At 38.5% G+C, this 24,847-nt stretch overlaps 1 protein-coding gene across 1 annotated transcript in view; it reads left to right on the top strand.

Annotated features, from left to right (window-relative positions):
* OPHN1 (oligophrenin 1) overlaps window positions 1-24,847 on the top strand; it is a 606,425-nt gene that overhangs the window by 325,819 nt on the left and 255,759 nt on the right. The window contains exon 6 of the mRNA XM_082681995.1: window positions 7,758-7,859. Within this exon, the coding sequence (XP_082538121.1) occupies window positions 7,758-7,859 (102 nt within the window). The remainder of the gene's footprint in view (window positions 1-7,757; window positions 7,860-24,847) is intronic.

Here is a 24,847-nt window from a genome sequence, read left to right as displayed (position 1 = left end):
GTACCTGAAGGAACCATTTCCCCTACTATCTTTTGTGTGAAATTTTGTATCTCAATTGTTTTGGTATCTTAGTTAGGGCTAAGACTATAGACAAGGCTCCCTGATTATTCATAAGCCTCCTGAGTGTAAATCCTTGCATGATCATCTGGGCCCTATTTGACTATGTAGAATAAATCAGACTTGTATGCTATATGACCTACAGCAAGTTAGTTCACCATTTTAGAACCTTAATTTCCTTTACAGTATGTACTTTTCAGGGTTGTGAATACTAAATGAGATATAGATTTTAAGTACCGAACACGGGAGATTGGTTCAAGATGGCGGAGTAGAAGGGTGTGCGCTCACTCCCTGTTGAGAAAGCACCAGAATCACAGCTAACTGCTGAACAGTCATTTATAGGAAGACACTGGAACTCACCAAAAAATATACTCCACATCCAAAGAAAAGGAGAAGCCACAATAAGACAGTAGGAGGGGTGCAACCACAATAATATCAAATCCCATAATGCCTGGCTGGGTGACTCACAAAATGCAGAACACTTATACCACAGAAGTGCACCCACTGGAGTGAAGGTTCTGAGCCCCACATCAGGCTTCCCAACCTGGGGGTCCGGCAACGGGAGGGGGAATTCCTAGAGGATCAAACTTCGAAGGCTAGCAGGATTTGATTGCAGGACTTCAACAGGAATGGGGGAAACAGAGACTCCACTCTTGGAGGGCACACACAAAGTAGTGTGTGCATTGGGACCCAGGGTAAGGAGCAGTGACCCCATTGGAGACTGAACCAGACCTACCTGTTGGTGTTGGAGGGTTTCCTGCAGAGGTGAGGAGTTGCTGTGTCTCACCATGAGGACAAGGACATTGGCAACAGAGTTTCGGGAAGTACTCCTTGGTGTGAGCCCACCCAGACTCCGCCACTAGCCCCACCAAAGAGCTGGGTATATTACCTTGTTGGGTCGCCTGAGTCCAAACAATCAACTGGGAGGGAACCCAGCACCACCCATCAGCAGACAAGTGGATTAAAGTGTTACTGAGCTCTGCCCACCAGAGCAACACCCAACTCTACCCACCACCAGTCTATCCAATCAGGAAACTTGCACAAGCCTCTTAGATAGCCTCATACACCACAGAGCAGACAGCAGAAGCCTCATACACCACAGAGCAGACAGCAGAAGCCTCATACACCACAGAGCAGACAGCAGAAGCAAGAAGAAATACAATCTGCAGTGGAACAAAAAACACATTCACAGAAAGATAGACAGGAGGAAAAGGCAGAGGGCTATGTACCAGAAGAAGGAACAAGATAAAACCCCAGAAAAACAACTAACTGAAGTGGAGATAGGAAACTTTCCAGAAGAAGAATTTAGAATAATGATAGTGAAGATGATCCAGGACCTCGGATAAAGAATGGAGGCAAAGATCGGGAAGATGCAAGAGATGTTTAACAAAGACCTAGAAGAATAAAAGAACAAAGAAACAGAGATGAACAATACAATAACTGAAATGAAAAATACACTAGAAGGGATCAGTAGCAGAATAACTGAGGCAGAGAAACGGATAACTGATCTGGAAGACAGAATGGTGGAATTCACTGCTGCAGAAAAGAATAAAGAAAAAAGGATGAAAAGAAATGAAGAAAGCCTAAGATACCTCTGGGACAAGATTAAATGCAACAACATTCACATAATAGGGGTACCAGAAGGAGAATAGAGAGAGAAAGGACCCGAGAATATATTTGAAGAGATTATAGTCAATAACTTCCCTAACATGGGATCGGAAATAGTCAATGAAGTCCAGGAAGCACAGAGAGTCCCAGGCAGGATAAACCGAAGAGGAAACACACTGAGACACATAGTAATCAAGGTGACAAAAATTAAAGGCAAAGAAAAATTACTGAAAGTAACAAGGGAAAAATGACAAATAATATACAGTGGATCTCGCATAATGTTAACAGCTCATTTATCAGCAGAAACTCTACAAGCCAGAAGGGAGTGGCATGATCTATTTAAAGTGATGAAAGGGAAGAAACTACAACCAAGATTAATCTACCCCGCAAGGATCTCATTCAGATTCGATGGAGAAATCAACAGCTTTACAGACAAGTAAAAGCTAAGAGAATTCAGCACCACCAAACCAGCTCTACAGCAAATGCTAAAGGAACTTCTAAGTGGGAAACACAAGAGAAATAAATGACCTACAAAAACAAACACATAACAATTAAGAAAATGGTAATAGGAGCATACATGTCAATAATTGCCTTTAACGTGAATGTATTAAATGCTCCAATCAAAAGACACAGGCTTGCTGAATGGATACACAGCAAGACCCATATATATGCTGTCTACAAGAGACCCACTTCAGACCTAGGGACACATACAGACTGAAAGTGGGAGGATGGAAAAAGATATTCCATGCAAATGGAAACCAAAAGAAAGCTGAAGTAGAAATACTCATATCAGATAAAATAGTCTTTAAAATAAAGAATGTTATGAGAGGCAAGGAAGGACACTACATAACGATCAACAGATGAATCCATGAAGTAGATATAACAATTATAAACATATATGCACCCAACATAGGAGCACCTCAATACATAAGGCAACTGCTAACATCTATAAAAGAGGAAATCGACAGTAACACAGTAATAGTGGGGGACTTTAACACCTCACTTACACCAATGGACAGATCATCCAAACAGAAAATTAATAAGGAATCATAAGCTTTAAATGACACAATAGATCACATAGATTTAATTGATATTTATAGGACATTCCATCCAGAAACAGCAGATTACACATTCTTCTCAAGTGCACACGGAACATTCTCCAGGATAGATCATATCTTGGGTCACAAATCAAGCCTCGGTAAATTTAAGAAAATTGAAATCATATCAAGCATCTTTTCTGATCACAACGCTATGAGATTAGAAATCAGTTACAATGAAAATAATGTAAAAAACACAAATATATGGAGGCTAAACAACACGTTAATAAATTACCAAGAGATGACTGAGAAATCAAAGAGGAAACCAAAAAATACCTAGAAACAAATTACAACAAAAACACGATGATCCAAAACATATGGGATGCAGCAAAAGCAGTTCTAAGAGGGAAGTTTATAGCAGTACAAGCCTACCTCATGAAACAAGAAGCATCTCAAGTAAACAGTATAACCTTACACCTAAAGTAACTAGACAAAGAAGAAAAAACAAAACCCAAAGATAGTAGAAGGAAAGAAACCATGAAGATCAGAGGAGAAATAAATGAAATAGAGACAAAGAGAACAATAGCAAAGATCAATAGAACTAGTAGCTGGTACTTTGAGAAGATAAACAAAATTGGTAAAGCGTTAGCCAGACTCATCAAGAAAAAGAGGGAGAGGACTCAAATCAATAAAATTAGAAATGAAAAAACAGAAATTACAACAGACACCACAGAAATACAAACCATCCTAAGAGACTACTAAAAGCAACTCTATGCCAATAAAATGGACAACCTGGAAGAAATGGTGGGCCAATTCTTAGAAAGGTATAACCTTCCATGACAGAACCAGGAAAAAATAGAAAATTTGAACAGACCAATCACAAGTAATGAAATTGAAACTGTGATTAAAAATATTCCAACAAGTCTTCCCTGGTGGTGCAGTCGTTGAGAGTCTGCCTGCCGATGCAGGGGACACGGGTTCGTGCCCCGGTCCGGGAAGATCCCACATGCCGCGGAGCGGCTGGGCCCGTGAGCCATGGCCACTGAGCCTGCACGTCCGGAGCCTGTGCTCTGCAACAGGAGAGACCACAACAGTGAGAGGCCCGCGTACCGCAGGAAAAACAAATTTTCCAACAAACAGAAGTCCAGGACCAGACAGCTTCACAGGTGATTTCTGTGAAACATTAGGGAAGAGATAACACCCATCCTTCTCAAATTCTTTGAAAAAATTGCACAGGAAGGGACACTCCCAAACTCATTCTATGAGGCCACCATCACCCTGATACCAAAACCAGACAAGGATACTACAAAAAAATAAAATTACAGACCAATATCACTGATGAATATGGATCCAAAAATCCTCAACAATATACTAGCAATCAGAATCCAACAACATATTTAAAGGATCATACACCATTATCAAGTCGGATTTATCCCAGGGATTCAGGGATTCTTCAATATATGCAAATCAATCAGTGTGATACACCATATTAACAAACTGAAGAATAAAAACCATATGATCATCTCAATAGATGCAGAAAAAGCTTTTGACAAAATTCAACACCTATTTATGATAAAAAGTCTCCAGAAAGTTTGCATAGAGGGAACCTACCTCAACATAATAAAGGCCATATACGGAAAACCCACAGCAAACATCATTCTCAGTGGTGAGAAACTGAAAGTGTTTCCTCTAAGATGAGGAAGAATACAAGGATGTCCACTCTCACCACTCTCATTCACATAGTTTTGGAAGTCCTAGCCATGGCAATTAGAGGAGAAAAAGAAATAAAGGTATTCAAATTGTAAAAGAAGAAGTAAAACTGATACTGTTCGCAGATGACATGATAGTATACATAGAGATTCCTAAAGATGCCACCAGAAAACTACTAGAGCTAATCAATGAATTTTGTAATGTTGCAGGATACAAAATTAATGCACAGGAATCTCTTGCATTCCTATACACTAATGATGAAAAACCTGAAAGAGAAATTAAGGAAACACCCCCATTTACCATTGCAACAAAAAGAGTAAAATACCTAGGAGTAAACCTACCTAGGGAGACAAAAGACCTGTATGCAGAAAACTATAAGACACTGATGAAAGAAATTAAAGATGATACAATCAGATGGAGAGATATTCCATGTTCTTGGATTGGAAGAAGCAATATTGTGAAAATGACTATACTACCCAAAGCTATCTACAGATTCAATTCAATCCCTATCAAATTACCAATGGCATTTTTTAGAGAACTAGATCAAAAATATTAAAATTTGTATGGAGACACACAAACGACCCCAAATAGCCATATCAGTCTTGAGGGGAGAAAACGGAGCTGGAGGAATCATACTCTGTGACTTCAGACTATACTACAGAGCTACAGTAATCAAGACAATATGGTGCTGGCACAAACACAGAAATATAGATCAATGGAACAGGATAGAAAGCCCAGAGATAAACCCATAAACCCACGCACCTATGGTCGACTAATCTATGACAAAGGAGGCAAGGATATACAATGGAGAAAAGACAGTGTCTTCACTAAGCAGTGCTGGGAAAATGGACAGCTACATGGAAAAGAATTAAGGTAGGGGCTTCCCTGGTGGCGCAGTGGTTGAGAGTCTGCCTGCCGATGCAGGGGACGTGGGTTCCTGCCCCGGTCCGGGAAGATCCCGCATGCCACGGAGCAGCTGGGCCCGTGAGCCATGGCCGCTGAGCCTGCGTGTCTGGAGCCTGAGCTCCACAACGGGAGAGGCCACAACAGTGAGAGGCCTGTGTACCACAAAAAAAAAAAAAAAAAAATTAAGTTAGAACACTCCCTAACACCATACACAAAAATAAACTCAAAATGGCTTAGAGACCTAAATGTAAGACCGGACACTATAAAACTCTTAGAGGAAAACATAGGAAGAACACTCTTTGACATAAATAACAGCAAGATCTTTTTTGATCCACCTCGTAGAGTAATGGAAATAAAAATATAAATAAAGAAATGGGACCTAATGAAACTTCAGAGCTTTTTCAGAGCAAAGGAAACCATAAACAAGATGAAAAGACAACCCTCAGATTGGGAGAAAATATTTGCCACCAAATTAATGGACAAAGGATTAATCTCCAAAATATATAAACAGCTCATGGAGCTCAATATTAAAAAAAACAAAAAACAAATCCAAAAATGGGCAGCAGACCTAAATAGACATTTCTCCAAAGAAGACATACAGATTGCCAAGTAGCACATGAAAAGCTGCTCAACATCACTAATTATTAGAGAAATGCAAATCAAAACTACAATGAGATATCACCTCACACCAGTTAGAATGGGAATCATCAGAATATCTACAAACAACAAATGCTGGAGAGGGTGTGGAGAAAAGGGTACCCTCTTGCACTGTTGGTGGGAATGTAAATTGATACAGCCACTATGGAGAACAGTGTGGAGGTTCCTTAAAAAAACTAAAAATAGAATTACCTTATGACCCAGCAATCCCACTACTCGTCATATACCCAGAGAAAACCATAATTCAAAGAGACACATGCACCCAATGTTCATTGCAGCACCATTTGCAATAGCCAGGTCATGAGAGCAACCTAAATGCCCATCGACAGACTATAGAAGATGGATATAGAAGATGTGGTACATATATACAATGGAATATTACTCAGCCATAGAAAGGAACAATATTGTGTCATTTGTAGAGACGTGGATGGATCTAGAGACTGTCATACAGTGTTAAGTAAGAGAGAGAAAAACAAATATCGTGTATTAACCCATATTTGTGGAACCTAGAAAAATTGTACAGATGAGCCGGTTTGCAGGGGGCATAAATAGAGGCACAGATGTAGAGAACAAACTTATGGACACCAAGCGGAGAAAGTGACGGGAGGGTGTTGGTGTGGTGAATTGGGAGATTGGGATTGACATATATACAGTAATATGTATAAAATGGATAACTAATAAGAACCTGCTGTAGAAAAATTAAATATATAAGATTCAAAAATTCAAAAAAAATAGTAAGTACCTAATGTCCTGCCTGGCCTGATGTATGCCTCAGTTAATGTTAGCTTCCTCTTTTACTTTTTTCCCTCTGGTGAAAAGTACATTCCTTACAGATCAGAGGTCCCTCAGTTCTGTGCTGGCTTCTTGCCCAGCAGCAGATTGCCTGTAGAAATAAACCATGGGTGAGGTATTTTTTTCTTTCTGTCTATGTGTTCCCCGTGCTGCTTCTTCGAATACCTGGCACACTGTAGGGGCTCAGTGAGTTTAGATTTCATATGTGACAACACAAGCCTTTTACGTGAATTTCTCAACGTGGTGCTGAGAGGATTGCCGAATGTCAGCCTTAATCTGTGACAAACTAGTATTCTTAGTGCTCCTTTGGAGACTGTGTGATTTCTTATTGTGCTGAGAGGCAGAGAGCTTAATTAAATTTCATACTTGAAGAGAGTGACGACTGAGTACTCCATCCTTCATAAGGCTTTTCAACTCTTTATTTTCAGTTAAACCTTCTGGGATTTTTTCCTCATCTTTAACATCATCTTTTAATATGCAATACTCAAATGCTTGAACAATATCAAAGAACTCCTCATTCACAGAGGCAGTCTTAGGTTCCAATTGCCTTGGAGATATTTTACTTAGTATTTGGCTGTCTAAATGCACTGTAGATTAACATTTAAAAGGTATATTCACTGTTCACTATTGTGTTCCTTCTTTGTCCTTTAAAAAATTAATGTAGTTAATGCATGTGAAAAATATTGAGAAAAGAAGGTAACCTGCACACAGGTGCGTTTTAAGTGCCATTCTCTGAGCAGCAGCTCCCAGAGCCTTCAGCTATACCAATAGGAACTACCCTTTGTGTAGTTGGAATTTTTCAAGGTTATGTTTGAGGAAGCCGAAATTACTGAGACCAAATTAATTCTCTCTTGCCTTTTTTTTTTTCCTTACTGGGAACTAGAGAGATTGACCACATGAAACCTGACACTGTGTTATGCATTCTCATTTCTGAGCAGACTGAACTAAAATTGTAGACATGTTAATCTGTGCCTTCTCTCCCACCTCTAGGAGCGGAAAAAGAAATTTGAAAAGGATGGAGAGAGGTTTTATTCCTTGCTGGATCGGCACTTACATTTGTCTTCCAAAAAGAAAGAATCTCAGTTACAAGAGGTATGCGCAAACAGCCTGCCCTGCCTTCTATTGCCAGCTGTGCCTTGATACATGGCAGCTTCCTATTGCAAGGCTTTCCTCATACCCTGCCTCAGCAGAGAACCATGTATAATAGTTGTGCTTGCAGATAAAACCATGGACAATGACTCAGGAGCCCTGAGTTCTCAAGCCACCTTCTCCACAAACTCACAGTTTGGATATTTCTTTTTTGTCCTCAGTTTCTCTATCTATCAAAGGAAGAGTGGTACTCAAAGATCTCTAGAGTCCTTTTCAGTTCTAAGTTTCTGATTCTAGATTACATATTAGGATAGAGTTAAACTAGCGCTGTATTTGATAGATCAGGAGTAGATCTACTTTTTTCCCATGAGGTGTTCCAATGGTAGGGTTTTTTTTTTCTTTTTGGTCCTACACTGGGACTACAGCTTATATGGCACTTCCACTGACTTCAGTTCAAAGAAGCCACTACTCAGTGAGTGCCTACCACATGCCAGGCACTATGCTGGTTGCAACAGGACTACAAAGACAGTAAGACGTACTTCCTGCTCTTCTGTAGCTTACAGTTAGGATGCTAAAATGAGAACACACATGACTCTTACATAAGTAGAATTTTTTTTACATAATGTAATGTGTATGTGGTGTCCTTGTAGGGATATGAAGGTATTTGGAGAATAAAAAACTTACATTTGGACGTGGAGAATTGCCTTTGTGGAAGAATGTTGCCCTTCTAAATTTGAGGTGGTAATATGATTATATGTAAAGTGTTTGACAGATAGAAATATAGAAATGGACCTTTCAAGTGGAGGGCAGTGGCCCCAAGGATGGAAAACAATGTTTGGCTAAAGGTTTGACCAGAATTTGCATTACTATTGGAGGATAGTGAAAGACAGGAAAGGATCAGGAAAGTTGTAGAGATACTGTGGTGTAGTAGGCTCAGGAGTTTGCTTTAATTCTGTTGACCGTGGAAGAATTATTGAAGGCCTTTGGTTGTGCAAGCAATATGAGTACAATTCTATTTTAGGAATCTTAAACTGGTTGAAGTTGTAGGATGAATTAAATCCGGGAGAGACGGGAAGCAAGAAAACCAGTTTAGGAAACTATTGCAATGATCTAGGGGAGAAGTTCTGAGTCAGAAAAAGTGGCACTGGGGAAGGGAAAAACAGGAATTAACTGATTAAGACTTATTTACTGGTAGAATGGATCTATGTTTTGGATAAAAGATCCAGTAAGAGATAGAGATATTGAATGTTCAAGTATAAAAAGAGATACCCAACTGAATGAAGTCATAGACACGAGCTTAGAAATCATCTTGTCCATGGTCACACAGACTGTGGCAAAGCTGAAACTCATCTCATGACACCTGATTTAGTGAGTATCCATCACAGAATGTGAGGTACTTGAAGGTGATGAGTCAAGAGACTCAGTGGTAGATGGAGTTAGTGTTGAAAGGTTGAAGGACTGCTTCTCTTCCATAAACTGGAATGAAGTACTAGTCTGGGGTCATCTGCCATTTTCCTCTTGCACAATTTTGCTTTCTTCCTTTTCCTTCTATTCTGTGCCAGGGTTCCTATGCAGAAAAGAGTTAACATAACTGGCCCAAGACTTCTATGGTTAGAAAAGTATGCTTACAAGATTAGCTCTTTTTTTTTAACATCTTTATTGGAGTATAATTGCTTTACAATGGTGTGTTAGTTTCTGCTTTATAACAAAGTGAATCAGTTATACATATACATATGTTCCCATCTTGGCTGGTCTCTGGGAACTTGGCTGGTAAACAGTACCCTACACTGATATAAAAGTTTCCCTAAGTGGTAAGAGTGACTCCTTGTGCCTAGACTGCCTGTACAAACAATGTGGTTTATACTAAACACCTTATTTTCTTCTGGGAGTCGAGAAGTTTGGTACATGCTCAGCAGAGGGAGCCTGTGTACAGCAATCAATTTAATACCTAGGGCACTTAGTATCTAATGAGCTTCTCTGGTACACAGCATTTCATGTGTTGTCATAACTTGTTGCTGGAGGAATTAAGTATTTCCTGTGTGACTGCACTAAGAGAGAACTCTTGGAAGCTTGAACCTAGCTTTCGCTGGACTTCATCCCATGCATCTTTTCTCTTTGCTGATTTTGCTTTGTATCCTTTCACAGAAATAAATCTTAACCATGTGTATGACTATATGTGGAGTCCTTTGAGTCCTCCTAGAGAATTACTGAACCTGTGGGTTTTAGAAGCCCAGACACAGTCCAAACTTTATTCTTTTAGAGCCTTTTGCAATGAAAGCTTCTAGCGTGTCCTAGCAGTTTGGTGCTGTATCTAGATGTCCCTGGTGGCTTTCCTAATGAGCAAGAATGCAGCCTTTGTGTTTGTCTAATCAAAACAAAGCTGGGGGACCTTGGATCACTCACTTCTTTTTTAATATTGAGACTATTTTTAGAGCAGTTTTAGATTTAAAGAAATATTGAATGATAAGTACAGAGAGTTCTCATATATTCTTAATCCCCTGCATACAGTTACCCCTATTATTAACATTTGCGAGATACATTTGATACAGTTGATGAGCCAATGCATTGCACATTCTATAGATTTTGATAAGTGTATAATGACATGAATCCATCATTACACTATCATACAACATAGTTTCACTGCCCTAAAGATCCCTAGGCACCACCTGTTCATCACTTCCTCGTTCCATACCCCGGCTGACCCCTGGTAGCCAGTGATCTCTTTATGGTTTCCATATTATTGCTTATTCCAGAATGTCATATAGTTGGAATTATATAGCATGTAGCCTTTTCAGGTTGGCTCCTTTCACTTAGAAATGTGCATTTAAGGTTCTTCTGTGTCTTTTCACAGCTTGATAGCCCATTTCTTTTTAGCACTGACTAATATTTCATTGTGTGGATGTATTACAATTTGTTTACCTATTCACCTATCAAAGGACATCTTGGAATCCTCCAAATTTTGTCAACTACTATTAAAGCTGCTATAAACATTTGTGTGCAGGTTTTGTGTATATAACTTTTCAAATAATTCAGTTAAATATCAAAGACCACAATTACTGAACTGCATGGTAAAAGTATATTTTGCTTTTTAAGAAACTGCCAAATTATCTTCCAAGGTGGCTGTACTATTTTTTTATTTCTGCCATCAGTGAATGAGAGTTCTTCTCGCTCCACACTATAGCCAGCCTTTGATGTTGTCTATGTTTTGGATTTTAGCCATTCTAGTAGGTGTGTAGTGATACCTCATTACTTTTATAATTTGCATTTTCTTAATGCCGTGTGTTGCAGAATATCTTTTTATATGCCATCTGTAGATCTTCTTTGGTGAGGTGTCTGTTCAAATCTTTTGCCCATTTTCAATTGGGTTTGTTTTCATATTATTGTATCTTAAAAGCTATTTGTATATTTTAGATACCTGTCCTTTATCAGATATGTTTTACAAAGATTTTTTTCCAGTCTGTGGCTTATCTTTTCACTCAACAGAATTTTTCACAGAGCAGAAGTTTGTAATTTTAATGAAATTAAACTTATCAATATTCTCTTTCATGGATCATGCTTTTGGTGTTATATCTCAATCGTCATCACCAAATCCAAGGTCACCTAAAATATCTCTTATGTTATTTTCTAGGAGTTTTATAGTTTTGTGTTTTACATTTACTTCTATAATCCATTTTGAGTTAATTATTATGCAAGGTGTAAGGTCTGTCTCTAGATTCTTTTTTTTTTTTTTTGGCATGGGGATATACAGTTGTTCCAGCACCATTTTTTGAAAAGACTATCATTTCTCTATTGAATTTTCCTAGATCCTTTGTCAAAGATCAGTTGAATATGTTTATGTGGATTTATTTTAGGCTCTCAATTCCATTCCATTGATCTATTTGTTTTTTTCTTTCACCAATACCATACTGTTCTGATTACTATAACTTACCAGTAATTTGAAGTCAGATAGTGTCAATATTTTGATTTGTTTTTCTCCCTCAGTATTGTGTTGGCTATTCTGGATATTTTTGCCTCTCCATATAAATTTTAGAATCACTTTGTTGATATCTAGAAAATAGCCTGCAGGGATTTTGAATTGGACTACATTGAATCTATAGATCAAGTTGTGAAGAACAGACATGTTGATAATATTGTCTTCCTATATTTATACGTGGACTATCTCTCCATTTATTTAGATCTTTGACTTATTTCATTAGAGTTTTGTAGTATTCATCAATGTATCTTGTACATATTTTTTTATTTATACCTAAATACTTCATTTTTTTCTTCTAATGTAAATGATACTGTGTTTTAAATTTCAAATTCTGAATGTTCAGCGTTAGCATATAAGAAAACATTTGACTATTGTATATTAACCTTGTATCCTGAAATTGTGCTATAGTTCATTAATAGTTCCAAGAGATTTTTGTATATTCTTTAGGGTTGTCTACATACATAATTGTGTCATGTGCAAAAAAGGACAGTGTTAGTTCTTCCTTCCCAATGTATATACCTTTTATTTCATTTTCTTGTCTTATTGCAATAGCTTGGAATTCCAGTATGATTTTCATAGTTATTCCTAATCTTAGAGGCAAAGCATCTAGTGTCTCACCATTAGGTATGATGTTAGCTGCAGGATTATTGCAGATGTTCTTTATCAAGTTGAGGAAATTCCCATATATTCCTAGTTTGCTGAGAGTTTTTATCATGAATGAATGTGTGTTGGATTTTGTCAGACGCTTTTTCTACATCTCTTCGATCATATTATTTTTCTTCTTTAACCTCTTGATGTGATTAGTTACATCAACTGATTTTTGAATGTTGAACCAGCCTTGCATTCCTGGAATAAATCCCACGTGGTCCTGGTCTATAATTATTTTACACCTTGTTGCATTTGATTTGCTAATATTTTGTTGAGAATATTTGCCTTGATGTTCATGAGAGAGATTGGTTGTACTTCTTCTGTATTGTAATATCTCTGTCTAGTTTTGATAACAGGGTCATGTTGGCCTTAGAGAATGAGTTAGGAAATATTCCCTCTGCTTCTATTTTCTGGAAGAGAGTGTAGAATTTAGTATCATTTCTTCCTTAAAATGTCAGGTAGAATTCACCAGTGAACCCAGCTGGGCCTAGTGCTTTGTTTTTTGGAAGGCTATTAATTATTGATTCAGTTCCTATGTGCTGCTTTCACTGAATCCCACAAATATTAAATTGTATTTTCATTTTCATTTGAAAATACTTTTTAATTTTTCTTAAGGACTCCTCCTTGACCCATGTGTCATTTAGAAATGTGCTGATTAATCTCCAAGTATTTTGGTGTGTTCCAGCTATTTCTGGTTTTTGATTTCTGTGTAATTTAACTGTGATCTGAGAGCATACTTTGTATGATTCCTGTTCTTTTAAATTTGTTCAGATGTATGTCCCAGAATGTGATTGATCTTGGTGATTCTTTTGTGTTAGCTTGAAAATAAGCTGTTGTTGGATGAAGTGTTCTATAGATGTTGATTACATCTACTTGCTGATGGGGTGTTCAGTTCAATTATGTCTTCATAAGCATACCTCAGAAATATTGTGGGTTTGGCTACAGACCACTGCAATAAAGTGAATATTGCAATATAATGAGTCACATGATTTTTTTGTTTCCCAATGCATGTAAAAGTTATCTTTACATTATCCTGTAGACTGTTGAGTGAGCAATAGCATTATATTTTTTAAAATGTACATACATTAATTTAAAAATATTTTATTGCTAAAAATTGCTAACTATCATCAGTCAATGCAGTGTTGCCATAAACCTTCAATTTGTAAAAAACACAATATTTGCAAAGCACAATAAAATGAAGCACAATAAAATGAGGTATACCTGTACTGATTTTCTGCTTCTTCGATCTGTCAACTATTGGTAAAGGAATGGTGAAGTCTCCAACTCTTAATAGTAGACTCATCTATTTCTCCTTGCATTTCTATCAGATCTTGCTTCACGTGTTTTGATGTTCTGTTATACATAATAAGGGTTGATATATATTCTTTCAGAATTGACCTATTTATTATTATGTTATGCCCCTTTTTTTTCCTGATAGCTTTCAATTCTCTGAAGTCTCCTTTTTTGGAAATTAATATAGCTACTCCAGCTTTCTTTTGATTTTTGTTGGCATGGAATATTTCTTCATACCTTTACTCTGAAAAATGTTTAAATTTTTAAAATTATTTTTTAATTGAAGTATGGTTGATTTACAATATTATATTAGTTTCTGGTGTACAACATAATGATTCAGAATGTTTAAAGTTCTACTCCATTTAAAGTCATTACAAAATAATGGCTATATTTCCCTGTGATGTACAGTATATACTTGTTGCTTATTTATTTTATACATAGCAGTTTGTGTCTCTTAATTCCATACCCCTATATTGCCCCTCCCCCTTTCCTGCTCCCCACTGGTAACCACTAGTTTGTTCTCTATATTAGTGAGTTTGTTTCTGTATTGTTATATACATCTGTTTATTTTATTTTTTAGATTCCACATATAAGTGATAACATAGAGTATTTGTCTTTCTCTGACTTATTTCACTAAGCTTAAAACTGTCTAGGTCCATCCATGTTGTGGCAAATGGCAGAATTTCATTCTTTTTTATGGCTGAGTAATATTCCATTGTGTGTGTGTGTGTGTGTGTGTGTGTGTGTGTGTGTGTGTGTGTGTATCACATCTTATTTATTCTTTCTTCTTCTGTTGATGGACACTCAGTTTGCTTCCATATCTTGATAGTTGTAAATAATGTTGTTATCAATGTTGTGGTAGATGTATCTTTCTTTTTCTTCTTTTTTTTTTTTTAACATCTTTATTGGGGTATAATTGCTTTACAATGGTGTGTTAGTTTCTGCTTTTTTTTTTCATAGTTTCTGCTTTATAACAAAGTGAATCAGTCATACATAAACATATGTTCCCATATGTCTTCCCTCTTGCATCTCCCTCCCTCCCACCCTCCCTATCCCACCCCTCCAGGCTGTCACAAAGCACCGAGCCAATATCCCTGTGCCATGCGGCCGCTTCCCACTAGCTATCTACCTTACTACGTTTTTTAGTGTGTATATGCCCATGACTCTCTCTCGCCCTGTCGCAGCTCACCCTTCGCCCTCCCCATAACCTCAAGTCCATTCTCTAGGAGGTCTGTGTCTTTATTCCTGCCTTACCCCTAGGTTCTTCATGACATTTTTTTTTCTTAAATTCCATATATATGTGTTAGCATATGGTATTTGTCTTTTTCTTTCTGACTTACTTCAGTCTGTATGACAGACTCTAGGTCTATCCACCTCATTACAAATAGCTCAATTTTGTTTCCTTTTATGGCTGAGTAATATTCCATTGTATATATGTGCCACATCTTCTTTATCCATTCATCCGATGATGGGGACTTAGGTTGATTCCATCTCCGGGCTATTGTGAATAGAGCTGCAATGAACATTTTGGTACATGACTCTTTTTGACTTTTGGTTTTCTCAGGGTATATGCCCAGTAGTGGGATTGCTGGGTCATATGGTAGTTCTATTTGTAGTTTTTTAAGGAACCTCCATACTGTTCTCCATAGTGGCTGAACCACTTCACTTTCCCACCAGCAGTGCAAGAGTGTTCCCTCTTCTCCACACCCTCTCCAGCATTTATCGTTTCTAGATTTTTTGATGATGGCCATTCTGACTGGTGTGAGATGATATCTCATTGTAGTTTTGATTTGCATTTCTCTAATGATTAATGATGTTGAGCATTCTTTCATGTGTTTGTTGGCAGTCTGTATATCTTCTTTGGAGAAATGTCTATTTAGGTCTTCTGCCCATTTTTGGATTGGGTTGTTTGTCTTTTTGTTATTGAGCTGCATGAGCTGCTTGTAAATTTTAGAGATTAATCCTTTGTCGGTTGCTTCATTTGCAAATATTTTCTCCCATTCTGAGGGTTGTCTTTTGGTCTTGTTTATGGTTTCCTTTGCTGTGCAAAAGCTTTGAAGTTTCATTAGGTCCCATTTGTTTATTTTTGTTTTTATTTCCATTACTCTAGGAGGTGGGTCAGAAAGGATCTTGCTGTGATTTATGTCATAGAGTGTTCTGCCTCTGTTTTCCTCTAAGAGTTTGATAGTTTCTGGCCTTACATTTAGGTCTTTAATCCATTTTGAGCTTACTTTTGTGTATGGTGTTAGGGAGTCATCTAATCTCATACTTTTACATGTACCTGTCCAGTTTTCCCAGCACCACTTATTGAAGAGGCTGTCCTTTCTTCACTGTACATTCCTGCCACCTTTATCAAAGATAAGGTGTCCATATGTGCATGGGTTTATCTCTGGGCTTTCTATCCTGTTCCATTGATCTATCTTTCTGTTTTAGTGCCAGTATCATACCGTCTTGATAACTGTAGCTTTGTAGTATAGTCTGAAGTCAGGGAGCCTGATTCCTCCAGTTCCTTCTTTCGTTCTCAAGATTGCTTTGGCTAGTCGGGGTCTTTTGTGTTTCTATACAAATTGCAAAATTTTTTGTTCTAGTTCTGTGAAAAATGCCAGTGGTAGTTTGATAGGGATTGCATTGAATCTATAGATTGCTTTGGGTAGTAGAGTCATTTTCACAATGTTGATTCTTCCAATCCAAGAACATGGTATATCTCTCCATCTATTTGTATCATCTTTAATTTCTTTCATCAGTGTCTTATAATTTTCTGCATACAGGTCTTTTGTCTCCTTAGGTAGGTTTATTCCTAGATATTTTATTCTTTTTGTTGCAATGGTAAATGGGAGTGTTTTCTTGATTTCACTTTCAGATTTTTCATCATTAGTGTATAGGAATGCCAGAGATTTCTGTGCATTAATTTTGTATCCTGCCACTTTACCAAATTCATTGATTAGCTCTAGTAGTTTTCTGGTAGCATCTTTAGGATTCTCTATGTATAGGATCATGTCATCTGCAAACAGTGACAGCTTTACTTCTTCTTTTCCGATTTGGATTCATTTTATTTCCTTTTCTTCTGATTGCTGTGGCTAAAACTTCCAAAACTATGTTGAATAAGAGTGGTGAGAGTGGGCAACCTTGTCTTGTTCCTGATCTTAGTGGAAATGCTTTCAGTTTTTCACCATTGAGGATGATGTTTGCTGTGGGCTTGTCATATATGGCCTTTATTATGTTGAGGAAAGTTCCCTCTATGCCTACTTTCTGCAGGGTTTTTATCATAAATGGGTGTTGAATTTTGTCAAAAGCTTTCTCTGCATCTATTGAGATGATCATATGGTTTTTCTCCTTCAATTTGTTAATATGGTTTATCACATTGATATATTTGCGTATATTGAGGAATCCTTGCATTCCTGGAATAAACCCCACTTGATCATGGTGCATGATCCTTTTAATGTGCTGTTGGATTCTGTTTGCTAGTATTTTGTTGAGGATTTTTGCATCTATGTTCATCAGGGATATTGGCCTGTAGTTTTCTTTCTTTGTGACATTCTTGTCTGGTTTTGGTATCAAGGTGATGGTGGCCTCGTAGAAGGAGTTTGGGAGTGTTCCTACCTCTGCTATATTTTGGAAGAGTTTGAGAAGGATAGGTGTTAGCTCTTCTCTAAATGTTTGATAGAATTCGCCTGTGAAGCCATCTGGTCCTGGGCTTTTCTTTGTTGGAAGATTTTTAATCACAGTTTCAATTTCAGTGCTTGTGATTGGTCTGTTCATATTTTCTATTTCTTCCTGATTCAGTCTTGGCAGGTTGTGCATTTCTAAGAATTTGTCCATTTCTTCCAGATTGTCCATTTTATTGGCATAGAGTTGCTTGTAGTAATCTCTCATGATCTCTTTATTTCTGCAGTGTCAGTTGTTTCCTCTCCTTTTTCATTTCTAATTCTATTGATTTGAGTCTTCTCCCTTTTTTTCTTGATGAGTCTGGCTAGTGGTTTATCTATTTTGTTTATCTTCTCAAAGAACCAGCTTTTAGTTTTATTGATCTTTGCTATTGTTTCCTTCATTTCTTTTTCATTTATTTCTGATCTCGTCTTTATGATTTCTTTCCTTCTACTAGCTTTGGGTTTTTTTTGTTCTTGTTTCTCTAATTGCTTGAGGTGCAAGGTTAGGTTGTTTATTCGAGATGTTTCCTGCTTCTTAAGGTGGGCTTGTATTGCTATAAACTTCCCCCTTAGAACTGCTTTTGCTGCATCCCACAGGTTTTGGGTCGTTGTGTCTCCATTGTCATTTGTTTCTAGGTATTTTTTTATTTCCTCTTTGATTTCTTCAGTGATCACTTGGTTATTAAGTAGTGTATTGTTTAGCCTCCATGTGTTTGTATTTTTTACAGATCTTTTCCTGTAATTGATATCCAGTCTCATGGCGTTGGGGTCAGAAAAGATACTTGATACAATTTCAATTTTCTTAAATTTGCCAAGGCTTGGTTTGGGACCCAAGATATGATCTATCCTGGTGAATGTTCCATGAGCACTTGAGAAAAATATGTATTCTGTTGTTTTTGGATGGAGTGTCCTATAAATATCAATTAAGTCCATCTTGTTTAATGTATCATTTAAAGCTTGTGTTTCCTTATTTATTTTCATTTTGGATGATCTGTCCATGGGTGAAAGTGGGGTGTTTAAGTCCCCTACTATGAATGTGTTACTGTCGATTTCCCCTTTTATGGCTGTTAGTATTTGCCTTATGTATTGAGGTGCTCCTATGTTGGGTGCATAAATATTTATAATTGTTATATCTTCTTCTTGGATCGATTCCTTGATCATTATGTAGTGTCCTTCTTTGTCTCTTTTAATAGTCCTTATTTTAAAGTCTATTTTGTCTGATATGAGAATTGCTACTCCAGCTTTCTTTTGGTTTCCATTTGCATGGAATATCTTTTTCCATCCCCTTACTTTCAGTCTGTATGTGTCTCTAGGTTTGAAGTGGGTCTTTTGTAGACAGCATATATAAGGGTCTTGTTTTTGTATCCATTCAGCTAATCTGTGTCTTTTGGTGGGAGCATTTATTCCATTTACATTTAAGGTAATTATCGATATGTATGTTCCTATTCCCATTTTCTAAATTGTTTTGGGTTCGTTATTATAGGTCTTTTCCTTCTCTTGTGTTTCTTGCCTAGAGAAGATCCTTTAGCATTTGTTGTAAAGCTGGTTTGTTGTTGCTGAACTCTCTCAGCTTTTGCTTGTCCGTAAAGGTTTTAATTTCTCCATCAAATCTGAATGAGATCCTTGCTGGGTAGAGTAGTCTTGGCTGCAGGTTCTTCTCCTTCATCACTTTCTGTATGTCCTGCCACTCCCTTCTGGCTTGTAGGGTTTCTGCTGAGAAATCAGCTGTTAACCTTATGGGGATTCCCTTATGTGTTATTTGTTGTTTTTCCCTTGCTGCTTTTAATATGCTTTCTTTGTATTTAATTTTTGACAGTTTGATTAATATGTGTCTTGGCGTATTTCTCCTTGTATTTATCCTGTATGAGACTCTCTGTGCTTCCTGGACTTGATTAATTATTTCCTTTCCCATATTAAGGAAGTTTTCAACTATAATCTCTTCAAATATTTTCTCAGTCCCTTTCTTTTTCTCTTCTTCTTCTGGAACCCCTATAATTCGAATGTTGGTGCGTTTAATGTTGTCCCAGAGGTCTCTGAGACTGTCCTCAGTTATTTTCATTCTTTTTGCTTTATTCTGCTCTGCAGTAGTTATTTCCACTATTTTATCTTCCAGGTCACTTATCCGTTCTTCTGCCTCAGTTATTCTGCTATTGATCCCATCTAGAGTACTTTTAATTTCATTTATTGTGTTGTTCATCGTTGCTTGTTTCATCTTTATTTCTTTTAGGTCCTTGCTAACTGTTTCTTGCATTTTGTCCATTCTATTTCCAAGATTTCGGATCATCCTTACTATCATTATTCTGAATTCTTTTTCAGGTAGACTGGCTATTTCCTCTTCATTTGTTAGGTCTGGTTCATTTTTATCTTGCTCCTTTATCTGCTGTGTGTTTTTCTGTCTTCTCATTTTGCTTATCTTACTGTGTTTGGGGTCTCCTTTTTGCAGACTGCAGGTTCGTAGTTCCCGCTGTTTTTGATGTCTGTCTCCAGTGGCTAAGGTTGGTTCAGAGGTTTGTGTAGGCTTCCTGGTGGAGGGGACTTGTGCCTGTGTTGTGGTGGATGAGGCTGGATCTTGTCTCTGTAGTGGGCAGGTTCACGTCTGGTGGTGTGTTTTGGGGTGTCTGTGGCCTTATTATGATTTTAGGCAGCCTCTCTGCTAATGGGTGGGGTTGTGTTCCTGTTTTGCTAGTTGCTTGGCATAGGTTGTCTAGCACTGTGGTTTGCTGGTCATTGAGTTAAGCTGGGTGCTGGTGTTAAGATGGAGGTCTCTGGGAGATTTTCACCATTTGATATTATGTGGAGCTGGGAGGTTTCTTGTGGACCAGTGTCCTGAAGTTGGCTCTCCTACCTCAGAGGCAGAGCCCTGACTCCTGGCTGGAGCGCCAAGGGCCTTTCATCCACACGGCTCAGAATAAAAGGGCGAAAAAGTAGAGGGAATTAGTAGAAGTATGAGGAAAGAAAGAAGGAAAGGAGGGAAGGAAGGAAGGAAGGAAGAAAGAAAGAAAGAAGCAAAGAAGGAAAGAAGGCAGGAAGGATAGAAAGGAGGGAGGAAGGAAGGAAGGAGGGAAAGAAGGAAAAAGACAGAAAGAAGATACAGTAAAAATAAAATAAAGTATAATAAAGTTATTGAATTAAAAATTTCTTATTTAGAAAAAAAAAGGGGGACGGATAGAACCTTAGGACAAATGTTGGAAGCAAAGCTATACAGACAAAATCTTACACAGAAGCATACACATACACCCTTACTAAAAGAGGTGAAGGGGGAAAAATCATAAATCTTGCTGTCAGAGACCACCTCCTCAATTTGGGATGATTCGTTGTCTAAAGGAGGGAAGGAAGGAAGGAAAGAAAGAAAGAACGAAGGTAAAGTATAATAACGTTATTAAAGTTAAAATTGATTATTAAGAAAAACATTTTAAGAAAAAACCATGGACGGATAGTACCCTAGGACAAATGGTGGAAGCAAGACTATACAGACAAGATCTCACACAGAAGCATACACATACACACTCACAAAAAGAGGAATAGGGAAAAAAATCATAGATCTTGCTCCTAAAGTCCACCTCCTTAATTTGGGATGATTGGTTGTCTATTCAGGTATTCCACAGATGCAGGGTATATCAAGTTGATTGTGGAGCTTTAATCCGCTGCTTCTGAGGCTGCTGGGAGAGATTTCCCTGTCTCTTCTTTGTTCTCACAGCTCACAGGGGCTCAGCTTTGGATTTGGCCCTGCCTCTGCGTGTAGGTCGCTGGAGGGCGTCTGTTTTTTGCTCCGACAGGACGGGGTTAAAGGAGCCGCTGATTCGGGGCACTCAGGCCGGCGGGGAGGGAGGGGCATGGAGTGCGGGGCGGGCCTGTGGCAGCAAAGTCCGGCATGACTTTGCACCAGCCTGAGGCCCGCTGTGCGTTCTCCCGGGGAAGTTGTCCCTGGATCCCGGGAACCTGGCAGTGGTGGGCTGCACAGGCTCCGCGGAAGAGGGGTGTGGAGAGTGACCTGTGCTCGCACACAGGCCCCTTGGTGGCGGCAGCAGCAGCCTTAACGTCTCCCGCCCGCCTCTGGGGTCCGCGCTTTCAGCTGCGGCTCCCGCCCGTCTCTGGGGTTCGCGCTTTTAGCCGCGGCTCGCGCCCGTCTCTGGAGTTCCTTTAAACAGTGTTCTTAAACCCCTCTCCTCACGCACTAGGAAACAAAGAGGGAAGAAAAAGTCTCTTGCCTCTTCGGCAGGTGCAGACTTTTCCCCGGAGTCCCTCCCGGCTAGCTGTGGTGCACTAACCCCTTCACGCTATGTTCAAGCTGCCAACCCCAGTCCTCTCCCTGCGCTCCGTCCTCAGCTCGCAGCCCCGCCCGCCCCGGCGGGTGAGCAGACAAGCCTCTCGGGCTGGTGAGTGCCGGTCGGCACCGATCCTCTGTGCGGGAATCTCCCCGCTTTGCCCTCCGCACCCGTTGCTGTGCACTCCTCCACGGCTTCGAAGCTCCCCCCTCCGCCTCCCGCAGTCTCCGCCCGCGAAGGGGCTTCCTAGTGTGTGGAAACTTTTCCTCCTTCACAGCTCCCTCCCACTGGTGCAGGTGCCGTCCCTATTCTTTTGTCTCTGTTTTTTCTTTTTTTCTGTTGCCCTACCCAGGCACGTGGGGAGTTTCTTGCCTTTTGGGAGGTCTGAGGTCTTCTGCCAGCCTTCAGTAGGTGTTCTGTAGGTGTTGTTCCACGTGTAGATGTATTTCTGCTGTATCTGTGGGGAGGAAGGTGATCTCCGCGTCTTACTCTTCCGCCATCTTCAAGGTCCCCCAGATGTATCTTTTTGAATTAGTGTTTTTGTTTTCGTTAGATATATACCCTGCAATAGAATTGCTGGATTATATGGTAGTGGCAGCCTTCGGTCCAGTGTGGAGCTGTGACTTCAGGCAAATGATGCTGGAGTCTTCTCTTGGTTCAGGCTGGTGTGTGCACCTAGGTAGTCACAGGAAACTAGTCAGTGAGACACACAGTTTCAGTCGGCCCTTTCTGCCTTGCTTTAGGAGCAAGCAAGCATTCATGTGCTCCTCAGGAGCAGAATCCAGGCTTTCTGCAGCCTTTCTGATAGTCCCACTGGTACTCTGACCAGCTAAGGGGGCTCGTCTTCCCTTTGTTGAGCCCCAGGGCTGTGGGGCCCAATATGTGGCTTGAACCACTCACTCCCCAAAGAGAATCCCCACCAGTGTAATCTCCCTTTTCCTCTGAGTCCCCTCCCAGGGGCATGAGTCCTGACCTGATTGCTTCTTTTCCCTATCTACCAAGTTCTGTGTGTGTCTTTCTTATAGCCTTAGTTGTACAGGAGTTTTTATGCTAGTCTCCAGTTAGTTTTCAGTGAGAATTATAGATATATTTTTGATGTGTTTATGGTGGGATGAACATACTCCTACTGTGCCATCTTGATTCAAGTCTCTTCATAACTTTACTTTTAATCTATCTTTGTCTTTTATATTTAAAGTGATGTCTTATACATAACATATAATTAACTCTTATTTTTTATGTGTCCTCACAGTCTCAGCTTTTTAATTGGTGTATTTAAAGTGATTATTGATATAGTTGGATAGATATCTACCATGTTTGTTACTGTTTTCTATTCATTGCCTCTGTTCTTTGTTCCTTTTTTTGTCTTCCATTCTTGTTCTGCATTCTCTTTTTTTCAATTGGAAATTGTAATATGATTCCATTTTTTGTCCTTTCTTAGCATATCAGTTGTACTTTTTTAAAAAAAAACTTTCTTCGAGGTTATCCTAGTGTTTTCAATATGCATTTACAGTTAAGCCACGTCTACTTTCAAATAACATTATTCTACTTCATTGGTAGTACAGGAACTTTATAACAGAGTATTTCCAATTTCTCCCTTGAGTCCCTGATAATATTGCTGTCATTCATTTCACTTTTTCATAATCTCTAATCACCAAATACATTGTTGCAATTATTATTTTGGACAAACTCTTATTTGTAAGATCAGTTAAGAATAAGAAAAATATAAGATTTTATTTTACCTTCATTCATTGCTTCTCTAGTGCTCTTCTTTATGTTGGTACACATTTCTGACCTATATCATTTTCTTTCTTAAGAACTGTAACACTTCTTGGACTCAGAGTCTACTGGCAACCAAATCCTTCAGTTTTTGTGTTTTTTGTGAAATTGTTTAATTTTCCTTCACTTTTGGAAGATAATGTCACTGGATACAGAATTCTAAGTTTGTGATTTTTAAAAATTTCAATGCCTTAAACATTTTACTCTACTCTCCTCTTTTTGCATTTTTTTGAAAAAAGAGAAGTCTTATCCTTACTCCTCTTTGAGTAAGGTGTTTTTTTCTCTTGCTTCTTTCAAGATTTACTCTGTGCCTTTTACTTTCTGTACTTTCAATATGACATGCCTGCATGTAGATTTTTTGGTATTTATCCTGCTATTATTCTCTGAGCTTCCTCAATCTGTTGTTTGTAACTGTGTTTAACTTTAGAAGGTTTTCAGTCATCATTACTTTAAATATTTCTTCTGTTTCTCTCCTTCATTTCCTTCTGGCATTCCTAGTATGCATATCTTACACCTTTTATAATTGTCCAACATTTCTTGAATAATCTACTCTATCTTCTTTATTCCATTTTGTCTGCATTTCAGTTTTTGAAATTTCTATTGGCATATATTCAGTTCACTGATTCTTTCCTTAGCCTTGCCCAGTCTGTTGGTGAGCCCATTAAAGGCATTCTTTATTTTTGCTAGTGTTTTTGATTGCTATCATTTCCCTTTGATTATTTCTTCAAATTTTCATGTCTGCTTATATTATCCATCTGTTCTTGTGTATTGTCCTCTTTTCCATAACAGCCTTTAGCTGTAATCCCTGGTTCTATGATTTCACCATCCACCATCTCTGCCTTCTTTGAGTCTGATTCTGATGCTGATTCTTCAGACTGTGTTTGTTGGTTTGTTTTTCCTTTTTGCATGCCTTGTAATATTTTGTTGAAAGCTGAACATGATGCCCTGGGTAAAAGGAACTGAGGTAAAAAGGCCATTATTATGAGGTTTTATGCTTATCTGACTAGGATTTAGGCTGTGCTTAGTTTGCTATAGCTGTTCTTGTCAGAGGCCAAAATTTCCTCTGGTATCTTTGTTTTTTGTCTTCCCTATTGTCTTTGGATTTCTTCAGAGAGATATTCTTAAATAAGGTTTGATACTGGTTACAGCAACAGGCTTCTGCTTCTGGGCTTCTGCTCTGGCAAGCTTGGATTCTCCATATTCAACTCTCTATCCAATTTTTGAGGCAGTGGTTTTTCCTCTGACTTCAATGCTCTGTTGGTTCTAAGAAGAGTTGTTGATTCTCAGCTTAGCTTTTCCTTGTATGAGGATGGTCACAATAACTTCCAAGCTTCTTACTTGTTAGGCCAGAAACTGGAAATCTTGCATCAGTCACTTTTTCTATCTTGG

The sequence above is a fragment of the Grampus griseus genome (genome assembly GCF_964374135.1).
Source record: "Grampus griseus genome assembly, chromosome: X".
NCBI lineage: Eukaryota > Metazoa > Chordata > Mammalia > Artiodactyla > Delphinidae > Grampus > Grampus griseus.
This window is presented reverse-complemented; position numbering and strand designations above follow the sequence as displayed.